The 12,885-nt window shown below is 68.1% G+C and overlaps 1 protein-coding gene across 9 annotated transcripts in view; it reads left to right on the top strand.

Annotated features, from left to right (window-relative positions):
- SIPA1L3 (signal induced proliferation associated 1 like 3) overlaps positions 1–12,885 on the top strand; it is a 112,262-nt gene that overhangs the window by 70,364 nt on the left and 29,013 nt on the right. For 8 of the 9 annotated variants that reach the window (XM_075915488.1, XM_075915493.1, XM_075915484.1 and 5 more), the window contains 2 exons: positions 5,808–7,573; positions 8,512–8,642. In XM_075915488.1, the coding sequence (XP_075771603.1) occupies positions 6,127–7,573; positions 8,512–8,642 (1,578 nt within the window). In that variant the 5' untranslated portion in view covers positions 5,808–6,126. Of the gene's footprint in view, positions 1–121; positions 288–5,807; positions 7,574–8,511; positions 8,643–12,885 lie in introns of those variants that run through there. The other variant, XM_075915490.1, reaches the window with a different exon arrangement.

The following is a 12,885-nucleotide window of genomic DNA, read 5'->3' as shown; positions in this document are numbered from 1 at the left end:
TGCGCCTCTCCCGTGTCCTTTGGGCAGCCTGGGAGGCAGCGACGCGCGCACGCAGCTCCTGGGGGTGGGGTGGGAGTGACGGCGAGAAGGGAGGCGCAGGCACGGCCCCCGTGCCAGGTCGGCTACAAGTGAAGTCAGCGGCGGCTGAGCGACTCCCTGGGGCCTCGGGCCCGCGGGACGCGCTTGTCTGATCTTGCAGCAGCGTGCTCCGGAAACCACTGGCCGCTTCGCAGGGCAGCAGCATCTCCCGTTCCTCCCAGGCCGCTGCTGGAGGGAGGACTCTGAAGGTAACGATGGGGGGTTCAGCAGGGCGTAGAGCCTGCAGGATGGTGCCCCCGGACCGAGTCCTTGTACTGAGCGAGCTGCCTTGGCACTGACTGGGCGCGTTCCAGCTCTTCCGTGGAGGGGGAAACGTCCCCGCTCTCCCGGCGGAGCCGGCTTGGGCTGGAAAATGGAGCCAGCCTGGACTGTCCAGCCTCTGTTCCACAGCAGAGCGTCGCTGCGAGAACCGTACCGGGCCTGCCTAGCAGAGAGGGACAGCTTGCCCCCTGTGCCAGCCAGCCTAGCAAAGGGGCTGTGCCCCACTCCCAGCTCTGGAGCACAGCTCTGAGCTGCAGGAGAAGCCCACAGCTGTTAGGGCGGAGATCTCCGGTTATAGATTAACCATGCCTGTTCCCTCCTCCTGCACCTGGGCTGGGAGTAGGCTGAGATTCAGGGGAGGGTTGGGGCAGCTGGCTGGAGACCCATCCCCCTGCCCTTCCACTGCCTCCCCTTCAGAAAGGAGACTCCCGGGGTAACAGCCCGTCTCAGGCTGGCTCTGCAGAACCGGTTCCTGGCGCTGCATGTAAACAACGCGGGCCCTGGGATTGGACGGTTCCTCCAAGGGCTGCACCCTTAGCAAACACGCCAGTTGGGAAAACGCCTTCGGTGGCACCGACCCTGGCTCTGTGCCATGCACCCTGCCCTTCCTGGGCCAGCCTGTGCGTCGGTTGAAATCCTCCCCCCTTCCCCCACGGTTCTCCCAGCTGTTTGGTGTGTGTGTGTGTGTGTGTGTGTGTGTGTGTGTGTGTGCGTGCGCGCGCGGGACGGACGGCACACGGGCGGCTCTCGGGAAGCCAGCAAGCCAGGCCGCCTGAAAGCCTTGCCCTGTTCTGGCACGCACCGCTTGGCTCCTGGGACCCCAGGGCACGGCGGCTGCCAGCTCGGCACGGCCCCTCGGGGAAGGCCTGCGCCAGGAGAGACCCTTGGCCCCATTGGGAACTTGGGCTGAAATTTCCCAGGGGGCGCTGGGCTCAGTGCAGCACCGCAGGGGTGGAGGGGATCTGTCAGCGCCTGGTTCCATGGGGCTGTTGCCCCAACTTCGAGAGCTTCTCCGTGGGTGCGGGGCATTGAGCCTGCATGCAGCACCCAGGGGCTGCTGAGAGGCAGGGCAGGGCCCCCACACGGGAGGGGGGTGTGCCTCGCAGGGGGCGGACCTGGCACACTGGGCACTGTTTGGAGAAGCTGTGCTGCTTGCGCTGCGCTGGGTTCACACGGTGGAGAGGCCTGGTCCCTGACGAGGGCTTCCAGGTGCTCAGAAATGTAGCACGAAGCCCCAGCAGTTCTGAGATGGACCCCAGGTGCCTGGAGCTGCATGAACATAAGAACAGGGGAACGGCCAGGCTGGGTCAGACCAAAGGTCCCTCCAGCCCAGTGTCCTGTCGGCCGACAGTGGCCAGGGCCGGGTGCCCCCGGGGGAGTGCGCCGAACAGGTGTGATCAAGTGTGATCAAGCACCCTCGACAAACAGAGGCCAGGGACACCGTTCCTGCCCATCCTGGCTAATAGCCATTGATGGACCTAACCTCATGAATTTATCTAGTTCTCTTCTAAGCTGTTGGAGCAGCACAGCCAGTGGCTTTGACCCTCGATGGGAGAGGCTTTCTCTGGTGTGGGCTCCAGTGGCGAAACCAGAGCAAACCAGCTGTGTAAACGAGGGTTAACTCAGAAACAAGGAGCAGTCCTGTGGCACCTTAGACTCACATTCAAAGAGCTTGGTTATTCACAGGGAAGCGCTGTCCAGAGTTGAGATAAACCAAAGGAAGTTTTTCTTCACTCAGTGCACAATCAACCTGTGGAACTCCTCGCCGCAGGATGTTGTGAAGACCAGGACTTTGACAGGGTGCAAAAAAGAGCTAGATAGTCCTAGAGGTTTGGTCTGTCGATGGCTATTGGCCAGGATGGGTAGGAATGGTGTCCCTAGCCACTGTCTGGAGATGAATAACGGGGGGGGGGGGGTCACGTGGGGATTCTCTGTTGTGTTCCTTCCTCTGGGGCACCTGCCATTGGCCACTGTGGGCAGACTGGACACTGAGCTGGCTGGGCCTTTGCTCTGGCGCGGTCTGGCCGCTCTGACGCTCAGCAAACACTCTGGGAAGGGCGATGGGAGCACCAGCGGTTTGGATGGAAGCCAGTGTCTGTTAAGGAGTAGGATGTGTGCACCTTCCTCAAAGCGCCTCGTGCTGCCGGTTGCGGGAGGCAGGGGACGGGCTGGGGGACCTGGGTGGGTCTGGCAGTCTGGCTAACACGCAGCATTCCTGGCTTTGCCGGGGCGACCGGTCCTGGCTGCAGCCAGTTGCTTTTATGGAAGTAGCAGGGAACGTCTGTGGGTTGCGCGCCACCACTGGGAACTCGGCAGCTCCAGCGTGGGGCTAGCAGAGCCGTTCCTTGCCCTTGTTCCACGCGGTCACCCGTGCAGCCAAGACAGAGCGTGTCCCGCTTCCTGCCCCGGGGCCTGGAACAGAGACTCGTGAAAACCTCGGTCTTGTGACTCTTGGGGGCTGGCCCGCTTCTGTGACTCTGCACTATCCCGGGAAGCACTTGCATGGCCCATACAGCCCCATCTGGCCTTGGGCGGGCCAGCCTCCCCTCTCCCCGCTGAGCTTGCAGATGGATTCGGCAGGGATTCTCCCGCCACGGCTCTGCCGGCTCGTGCAGCACGGGGAACCCGGCTCAGCACGCGGCTGCGTGTAGCGCGCTGCCGTGACAGATGCCCTCTCGCTAGGATGCCGTGTCTTGCATCTAATGAAGCCATCCAAATATCGATTCAATATCCCCCCTCGCCAGATGTCACCGGCGTGGGCTTCTCTTGCAATTAGCTTAATGAAGAGGCCCCGGCAAAGGCCGCTTGGCTAGAGCCGTGGAATAGACTAATCCAGGCTGAGTGGTTGAAAGATTAGCACGACTGTGCGCCCCTGCTCTCAGGCCCTGCGGTCAGAGCACCATCGCCCCGCTCTGCTGCCCCTGTAAAGCAGCCCCCTCCTGCCCCCCCGAGCCTGGAGAGTCCTCCGGGCAGGGACTGCAGCACACGTCCGAAATCAGGGTCCTGGTGTGCTGGGCGTGCAGCCGATCCCTGGTCACTGTGGGCCTGGTCCCCTCTTGCCTGCACCGTGCTCCTGCTCTGTACCTTCCTGGTGTCAACGACTGCACGAGGGCGACGTGGGGCGCAAGAAACCGTGCCAGGTGGGACCCGTGGGGCCACTGTGGGGGTGTAGGACAGCGACTCTGGTCAGGTCTAGGCCTCAGAGCTCGCTTCTCGCCTGGGCACTTGCATTCCCTGCCGCTTCCTTCCCCTGCGCCTGCTTTCGGGCCTGGGTCCAGAACCCGGTGAGGAGGCTCGCAGCTGTCCGGGCCCGGCCTGGTTGCCCTCTGCTCGCCATCGTCCAGCCTGGGTTGGTGGCTTCTGCGTCTTCCCCTCTAGCAGAGCCGCAGCCTGGCAGGTGGTTCTGTCGGTCAGGGGCGTGGAGCAGAGGGCAGAGCCCGAGCACGTGAAGGACGAGAAGGAGGCATCCTCCCCCCTGAACTAGCCGTCTCCTCCCCCCGCTGAGCGTGCTGTGGGCCCGCAGGAGCCGGAGCTGTTCCGAGCGCGGGTCCCTGGGCTTCCGCTGGGGTTTCTGTGGCTGGCGGCTTGGTCAGCTGCGCTGCAGATGAAGCTGGGATGTCGCTAGAGCAAGAATTTCCTCTTGTAGCGGTCCCACTGTCAGCCGCCCCGCTGCCTTGGGGATCCCGCCTGCAGCCTCCCGCTCCCTTCCTGGGGCTGGGCCGGCAGGAGTGGAGCTAACCGGCCGTTTGTGCAGAGCTGGTGTGGAGCCATTGGAGCAGCCTGCGTGTCTGGTGTTCCTCCCCTCTGGTCCGTGCGCCACCCTGCCCCACGCGCAGCCCGTTGTGCTGGAGAGAGGCCGCTCTCTTGCTCCCAGGCCCTGGATTTGATTTATTGCCCCGGCCCTCCAGGGCGCCCTGATCACTGCCCATGCCTATTGGGCGGGAGCAGCATTGCCTACTGGCTAGGGCACTGGGCTGCGAGCCAGGATCTGCTTCCAATCACTTCCCCTCGGCTGTGTGGCTGCAAGGTGCGGAGGGTGCGCCGTGGTACGGGAGGGCGTCAGCAACCCGGTGGGCCCCCTCTGCAGCTGTGAACAGGGGCGCCAATCGGGAACGTTGGGGCGGGGCGGGGAGTGAGGGCCACTGAGTCAGGGCCACTGAGTCGTCTTGTTCCCAGCCCTGTGTTGTACAGCGCGAGATCCTCTGCCCACCCTCCACAGCCTGGGGAGCCGCATTCCCGCTAATCTCGTCTCGTCCCGTCCCTGTGTGGAATAACGTTTGTGTACCGAGGCATGTGCGAATGCGCACCACCAGGACAAACACAGAACCTCGTGGGCGCTCTGCTAATCGGCTGAGCCGCCTTCGCATTTCAACTGAGCAGCCGCACGTGCGCCCAGCGTACAGGGACCGCTGCCTGGGAGCCTTGGCTGCATTTCATACTCAGATGTTGGTGCCGTACAAAAGCGGGTGACCGATTAACGTAACCGTGGGTCACAGGCTGGCCCGAACCCGCTCGAGATTCAGAACCCAGTTCTCAGACAGGCCGTGGCCCGGTCCTTTGGGGAAGAGTCCACGCAGCCTTTGGAAAGGGAAGTCCTGCCCGGCCATCTGTTCTTTGGGGTCTCTGGCTTGCCCGGCCCCACATGCCCGTAGCGGCAGGGACCTCGGACAGCAGCCTCCTCCTTGTTCCGATGCCTGGGCAGGGCCAGGTAACGGAAGGGCACGTTTTCAGCCTGGCCTCTGGCGTTTCCCTGCTTCCGCGGGTTCCAATCCCTTCCATACTGCAGCCGCCGCACGTTTCTTAGGCTTATGTGGTGCCTTCAGCACTGCCCGGGAAAGGCGTTTTAACGCTGGGGACAGCTCTGCCCTGCTTGTCCTGGGCAGGCGTCTTTGGATGCAATGTGACGGGCCGAGCCGGAGAAGGGGACTGAACCGGTTTCAGTTGGCCGAGTGGGCTACTCAACCTTCCTGTAACTCGGGGGGACTCTCCAGGTAGCCGTTAGCAGTACAGAGTATATGACACACAGCTGTGCACCTCAGCAGCGCCGCCGCATCCGATAGGAGTCGCACTGGGTGCACGGCTTTAAATCCACACCCTGCTGGCGAGGACAAAAGGAGGGACCGAAACGGCAGAGATTTTACACGTGGCCTAAGAAAGCAGTGCGGCCCCCCTGCCCAGGGCAGCAGCTGTCAGTCCTGTGCCTAGCCCGCAGGTCTGTCCTGCCTCCTCTGCAGCAGCCTCTCCCGCTGGGGACCCTCACGCAGCAGAGTCTGGACTTGTACTCACAGTCCGTCTGGGAGATGGGTGGTGGGCTAAGGGGGTTTGCTGTGGGGTCCCCTCTGGGGTGTGGGCTCTGGGAGGTGCCGTGAATAGGAGCAGAGCTGCGGGGAGTAGCAGTGCAGAGACCTTGCACACTCATTCTTTTCCCTTTGTTCTCCCTGCTTTAGGCCTGGAACCTGGTCCTGCTGCCGCCTGGCCTGGAGCTGGGGCTGTCGCCCCGAGAGCAGCAGCTGCTGGGAGCAAGGGCTGCGCAGTGACCTCCCCTCCGACCACGCCCGCTTTGCCACCCCCGGGAAAAGGCTGCAGGCTCCCCAGGAGGGCCATGAGGATGGCAGCATGGCGGGAGCAGGAAGAAAGTCCTAGCGCTGGCCCTGGCCAGCCCTGGCCAGGCTGCTGCGCCCCCAGCAATGGCTGAGGGGCCTGCGGTGCGCCCGAGAGGAGCGGCCCGTCCCCCCTGGCAGCCGAGTGGAGCGCGACCCGTGGACTATGGCGTCCCACCGCCCCGTGCCACGCGCTGGCATGGATGGCGGCGGGCCGGCGCTGAAGGGGGGCGACGCGCTGGCCGGCACGCCAGGGGATTACTTCTCGCCGGGGTTCTGGGCGCAGAACGGCAGCACCTCGCAGCCCGCCGGCGAGAGCCCGCCCGGGCCTGGGCCCCGGGCCACCGCCCCCACGCCGGCCATGCCCAAGATGGGGGTGCGGGCCAGGATTGCCGACTGGCCCCCGAAGAGAGAGGCGCTGAAGGACCCGCCCGCGCCAAGCCCCTCCAGGGACGTGGATGCGCCGACGGGCGGCAGCCGGACTTGTCTTTTCCCCAAGGGCTGTCCGGGTGGGCAGCCGCCTGGCACCAGCCTGGGCCCCTCAGCACCCAGGGGCTTGCCGCGGCTCTCCAGGCGCAGATCCAAGGAGGTGGAGTTCCAGGAGGGCTGGCCTCGCTCGCCTGGCAGGGCCTTTGGGCCGCTGCGCAACCGGAGCAACAGCGAGATCACCCTCAGCGAGTGTGACGTGGAAGAGGCCCTGGAGCCCCGGGGGGCCAGGCTGGGGGGCGGCCTGCCCCTCTTCCGCGAGTACGGCAGCACCTCCTCCATCGACGTGCAGGGCATCTCGGAGCAGAGCTTCTTCGACATCCTGCGCGAGTTCCGCGGCCAGCAGCCGGCCCAGGAGGGCGCGGCGCTCGAGAACCCCGGCGACTCCAGCCTGCACCTGGCCGGCACCGCGGCAGAGGTGAGGAACGGCCACGGGCTGCCCCCTGAGGACTGCCCCACTCAGCCCAGGGAGAAGCCCCGCAAGAAGGGCCCCAAGGCGGAGGCAGGGGGCGAGTCCCTCTTCCGGAAGCTGCGGAGTGGCCGGAGCGACGGGGAGCCCGGCAAGGCCGCGGCGGAGCCGGAGGAGGGCGCCAGGGCCTGGGTCTGCCAGAAGAGCTTCGCGCACTACGACGTGCAGAGCATGCTCTTCGACCTCAGCCAGGTGGCAGCCAGCCGGGCGGTGGTGGCGCAGCGCAGGAACACCACCACCGGGGCCTCGGCCGCCTCCGCCGTCTCGGCCGCCCTCTCCCGGGCCTACGGCCTCGGGGGCCTGGACCCCGCCTTCGCCAGCACCGAAGACCTCAACTCCAAGGAGAACCTGGAGCACGACCTCGGGGACAACAAGAGCAACGACCTGCTGCTCAGCTGCCCCCACTTCCGCAACGAGGTGGGGGGCATGTGCGAGCGCAGCGTCAGCTTCTCCCGGGCGTCGGCCGGCTCCCCCGGCGGGGCCGCGGGCGAGGGGGGCTTCCTGGAGCCCTCCCTCAACGCCTACTGCACCAACGCCAGCATCTCCGTGCTGGAGGTCCCCAGGGAGCTGCAGAGGAGCCCCGGCAAGCTGACGCGCTACAACGTCGAGCACGTGGACTTGGGGGCCCACTACTACCAGCAGTATTTCCACGGCAAAGGTACGTCGCCCGGGCCTGGCTCGGCTCCGGGCCCCTGCTCCTGGGCGGCCCTGGCCTGTGTTCCGGCGCTCCCAGCGGAGGCCAGCTCCAGAAGGAGGCGCTAGCGACCCTGTGCAGATGGGACTGCCTGCCCCCGAGAAGGGGGCCTTAGAGGCCTGTCTGAGCCCCAAAGCAAGCGGGCGCAGTGCCCTCCCCTAGGCCCGGGCCTTGTTTGTATCTGCTTGGATACCAAGGCTGGAGCCCTGCAATTCCTGTGGCAGTGAGTTCCGCATGCTACTTGGGTAGGGCTGTCCAGAGTTGAGATAAACCAAAGGAAGTTTTTCTTCACTCAGCGCACAATCAACCTGTGGAACTCCTCGCCGCAGGATGTTGTGAAGACCAGGACTTTAACAGGGTGCAAAAAAGAGCTGGATAGATTCCTAGAGGTTTGGTCTGTCGATGGCTATTGGCCAGGATGGGTAGGAAGGGTGTCCCTAGCCTCTGTCTGGAGATGAATAACGGGGGAGGGGTCACGTGGGGATTCCCTGTTGTGTCCCCTCCCTCTGGGGCACCTGCCATTGGCCACTGTGGGCAGACCGGACCGTCGTCCTGTCCCAGCTGCCCGTGTTCCGCCTTGTCACACGACGGGCGGCAGCGTCGCCACCTTGGCCGTGGCTCTGTCCCCCCCCTGGCTTGTCACGAGGGTGGTTGTGTAACGTGGGGCGGGGCTGTGGGGGAGGGGTAGCCTGTGGCCCTGCTGTCTCTTGAGACACATGTAAGGTCACAGTTGCGATGGCAGTGACGCTAGCGGCCGTACGCTGCTGGGCCGTGCCAGGGCTCCCTGTGGCGGCTTCGCTCGGGCAGGCCCTCGCGCCTCCGCTGATGGCACGCGACCAGCGGCTCGGAGACAGCCCCTCCTGCGGGACCCGCCCTGGCAAGGCCTTTCCCTGCTTTTTCAGAGCACGCCAACTACTTTGGAGTGGACGAGAAGCTGGGCCCCGTGGCGGTGAGCATCAGGAGAGAGAAGCTGGAGGATCACAAAGAGCACGGGCCCCAGTATCAGTACAGGGTGATCTTCCGCACCAGCGAGGTACGTCCTGCCCGCCGGTCTGCCCCCCAGCCTCGGAGCGCTGTGCCGGAGAGCCCCGCCTCGGCCCACGCGGCAGAGCAAGCGCTTGGCTGCAGGGGGGGCCTGGCGGAAGAGTGGGGGCTGAGCTGGGCCGGGCCCAGGCCCCCTCGCATGCCGCCGAACGCTCGGCGTGAGGGGGTGTCACGGGGCAGCCGTGTGCTGCGACCACTGCGGAGAGCTTTCGACATCCCCTGCCTGCCTCTGGGCGGGGCCGGGCTCTGCATGCAGCATGGGCCCTGGGGGCTGAGCCACCCAGCTCGGGCTGCTCCAAAGAGGCCCGTGGGTGCAGCTCACCCCTCGGGATGCTGGGAGCACAGCAAGGAGCCGGCTGCCGCGGGGGCCTTGGGAAGCGATTGCGGCTGGGCTAGGACGGCTGCCCGAATGGGACCCCGGCAGGAAAGCCCCGTTCAGTTCCTGCCTCTGTGCTTCGTTCCCTGCCCTTCTTCGGGTGCTCCGGGGGCGTGCTGAGCGCCTGGGCCCGGCGGTGCGGGGCTGTGCTGTGAGAGACGCCCCCCCTCGCCCGTGCTGGCTTCCTGCGGCTGTGCTGTGGGGCGCCCTCAGGCCCGGTGGCGCATCCGCTTAGTAAGAAATGCTCCCTCTTCGCAGCAGCTGCATCAGGTGGGCAGGAGGGGAAACTGAGGCAGAGAGCGGGGCAGAGGCTTAGCCAAGGCCACCCTGCGGGAAAGTGACCGAGCCCATCTGCTGACTTGTGCTCTACCCACTGAGCCTGGCTGCCTCGCATCCCATCAAAGTGGGAAGTGACGGGGGCAGAAGAGCTGCGCTTGGCCTGGGTGTGCTGGTGAAGGCGGTGGGGAGGGGGCTGGCCGGGACTCGGCTCCAGCGCCTCAGCAGCGGCCGTCTCCTCTCTGCTTTCTGCTCGCCCCGCTTGACAGGTCCAGGCACACCAGGTCCAGTCTGTAGGGCCCGCACAGCCCCCGAACGCAGAGACCCACGTGCTCGCCGGGCGCTGGGTTCAAACCCGGATCGGCCCCCATGGGAACGCGCCGCGGCCGGGCAGGGCCCCGCCAGCCTGCACCCCGCTCTGTAGAACCGGGCAGGCCCCTCTCCCTATGGCAGCCGCTCGGGTCCAAGGCCACCCGTCCTGTGCTCGCTGTGCGCCGAGCCTGGGAGGGCGCCAAGCCAGCCTCCTGCAGGGCCGGCTGCACCGGGGCCCGAGGGCTCTGGGGTGGGGTGCTGTAGCCCGGGCACCAGAGCCCGGCGTGGAGAGCGAGTGTGCGGACACCCGGGGGTCCTGCGTTGCCGGCTGACTCCTTGCCCCGCACTCTGGCTGTCCCCCAGCAGAGGGCACCTTTGCAGGGAGAACAGGCCGCAGCTGGGCCGGTTCAGGGGCCCTGGGGATCCTGTGAGCCCGGTGCCCGCAGGCTCCTGCCAGGGCCGGTGTCAGCGCTGCGAGGCGGGTCCCCAGGGGGCGCTCGGTGCAGTGACGAGGCCCCTGGAGCGAGCAAGGGGCTGGCCTGGTGGCACAGGCGAGGGGCCGTCACCGCCTTTGGGCCAGGCCGGCAGGCGAGCGCCGGTGGCGTCTGGGGAGGGGGCCTCTGTGGGGAGAGGGTCCAAGTGGAATCGGGAGCCTCCTGTCTGACCGTGGGCGTGTCGCTGGTCTCTGTGGGCCTCGGTTTCCCCGTCTGTGGGGCGGGAGCGTTGGCCCTTCCTTCCTCCCAGCGTGTGCACTTTTGTGTATTCAGACAGCTGGGGCCGGGCAGCGCCTGACCGGGGGGGGGGGGCTGATCTCAGCTAGGGGCCGGGCAGCGCCTGACCTGGGACGGGGAGGGGGCTGATCTCAGCTAGGGGCCGGGCAGCGCCTGACCTGGGACGGGGGGGGGGGCTGATCTCAGCTAGGGGCCGGGCAGCGCCTGACCTGGGACGGGGGGGGGCTGATCTCAGCTAGGGGCCGGGCAGCGCCTGACCTGGGACGGGGGGGGGGCTGATCTCAGCTAGGGGCCGGGCAGCGCCTGACCTGGGACGGGGGGGGGGGCTGATCTCAGCTAGGGGCCGGGCAGCGCCTGACCTGGGACTGGGGGGGGAGGCTGATCTCAGCTAGGGGCCGGGCAGCGCCTGACCTGGGACGGGGGAGGGGGCTGATCTCAGCTAGGGGCCGGGCAGCGCCTGACCTGGGACGGGGGGGGGGCTGATCTCAGCTAGGGGCCGGGCAGCGCCTGACCTGGGACGGGGGGGGGGGGGGGCTGATCTCAGCTAGGGGCCGGGCAGCGCCTGACCTGGGACTGGGGGGGGGGCTGATCTCAGCTAGGGGCCGGGCAGCGCCTGACCTGGGACGGGGGGGGGGGGGGGCTGATCTCAGCTAGGGGCCGGGCAGCGCCTGACCTGGGACGGGGGTGGGGGGCTGATCTCAGCTGGGGCCGGGCAGCGCCTGACCTGGGACTGGGGGGGGAGGCTGATCTCAGCTAGGGGCCGGGCAGCGCCTGACCTGGGACGGGGGGGGGGGGCTGATCTCAGCTAGGGGCCGGGCAGCACCTGACCTGGAGGGGAGGGGGGGGGGCTGATCTCAGCTAGGGGCCGGGCAGCACCTGACCTGGAGGGGAGGGGGGGGGGGCTGATCTCAGCTAGGGGCCGGGCAGCGCCTGACCTGGGACGGGGGGGGGGGGGGGGGCTGATCTCAGCTAGGGGCCGGGCAGCGCCTGACCTGGGACGGGGGTGGGGGGGGCTGATCTCAGCTAGGGGCCGGGCAGCGCCTGACCTGGGACGGGGGGGGGGGGCTGATCTCAGCTAGGGGCCGGGCAGCGCCTGACCTGGGACGGGGGGGGGGGCTGATCTCAGCTAGGGGCCGGGCAGCGCCTGACCTGGGACGGGGGAGGGGGCTGATCTCAGCTAGGGGCCGGGCAGCGCCTGACCTGGGACGGGGGGGGGGGGCTGATCTCAGCTAGGGGCCGGGCAGCGCCTGACCTGGGACGGGGGGGGGGGCTGATCTCAGCTAGGGGCCGGGCAGCGCCTGACCTGGGACGGGGGGGGGGCTGATCTCAGCTAGGGGCCGGGCAGCGCCTGACCTGGGACGGGGGGGGGGGGGGGGGCTGATCTCAGCTAGGGGCCGGGCAGCGCCTGACCTGGGACGGGGGAGGGGGCTGATCTCAGCTAGGGGCCGGGCAGCGCCTGACCTGGGACGGGGGAGGGGGCTGATCTCAGCTAGGGGCCGGGCAGCGCCTGACCTGGGACGGGGGGGGGGCTGATCTCAGCTAGGGGCCGGGCAGCGCCTGACCTGGGACGGGGGCGGGGGGGCTGATCTCAGCTAGGGGCCGGGCAGCGCCTGACCTGGGACGGGGGGGGGGGGCTGATCTCAGCTAGGGGCCGGGCAGCGCCTGACCTGGGACGGGGGCGGGGGGGGGCTGATCTCAGCTAGGGGCCGGGCAGCGCCTGACCTGGGACGGGGGGGGGGGGGCTGATCTCAGCTAGGGGCCGGGCAGCGCCTGACCTGGGACGGGGGCGGGGGGGGCTGATCTCAGCTAGGGGCCGGGCAGCGCCTGACCTGGGACGGGGGGGGGGGGGGCTGATCTCAGCTAGGGGCCGGGCAGCGCCTGACCTGGGACGGGGGCGGGGGGGGGCTGATCTCAGCTAGGGGCCGGGCAGCGCCTGACCTGGGACGGGGGCGGGGGGGGCTGATCTCAGCTAGGGGCCGGGCAGCGCCTGACCTGGGACGGGGGGGGGGGGGGGGGGCTGATCTCAGCTAGGGGCCGGGCAGCGCCTGACCTGGGACGGGGGGGGGCTGATCTCAGCTAGGGGCCGGGCAGCGCCTGACCTGGGACGGGGGGGGGCTGATCTCAGCTAGGGGCCGGGCAGCGCCTGACCTGGGACGGGGGGGGGGGGGGCTGATCTCAGCTAGGGGCCGGGCAGCGCCTGACCTGGGACGGGGGGGGGGGGGGGGGCTGATCTCAGCTAGGGGCCGGGCAGCGCCTGACCTGGGACGGGGGGGGGGGGGGGCTGATCTCAGCTAGGGGCCGGGCAGCGCCTGACCTGGGACGGGGGGGGGGGGGGCTGATCTCAGCTAGGGGCCGGGCAGCGCCTGACCTGGGACGGGGGAGGGGGGGGGGCTGATCTCAGCTAGGGGCCGGGCAGCGCCTGACCTGGGACGGGGGGGGGGGGCTGATCTCAGCTAGGGGCCGGGCAGCGCCTGACCTGGGACCGGGGGGGGGGGGGCTGATCTCAGCTAGGGGCCGGGCAGCGCCTGACCTGGGAC

This window comes from Pelodiscus sinensis, unplaced genomic scaffold, assembly GCF_049634645.1.
Source record: "Pelodiscus sinensis isolate JC-2024 unplaced genomic scaffold, ASM4963464v1 ctg34, whole genome shotgun sequence".
NCBI lineage: Eukaryota > Metazoa > Chordata > Testudines > Trionychidae > Pelodiscus > Pelodiscus sinensis.
This window is presented reverse-complemented; position numbering and strand designations above follow the sequence as displayed.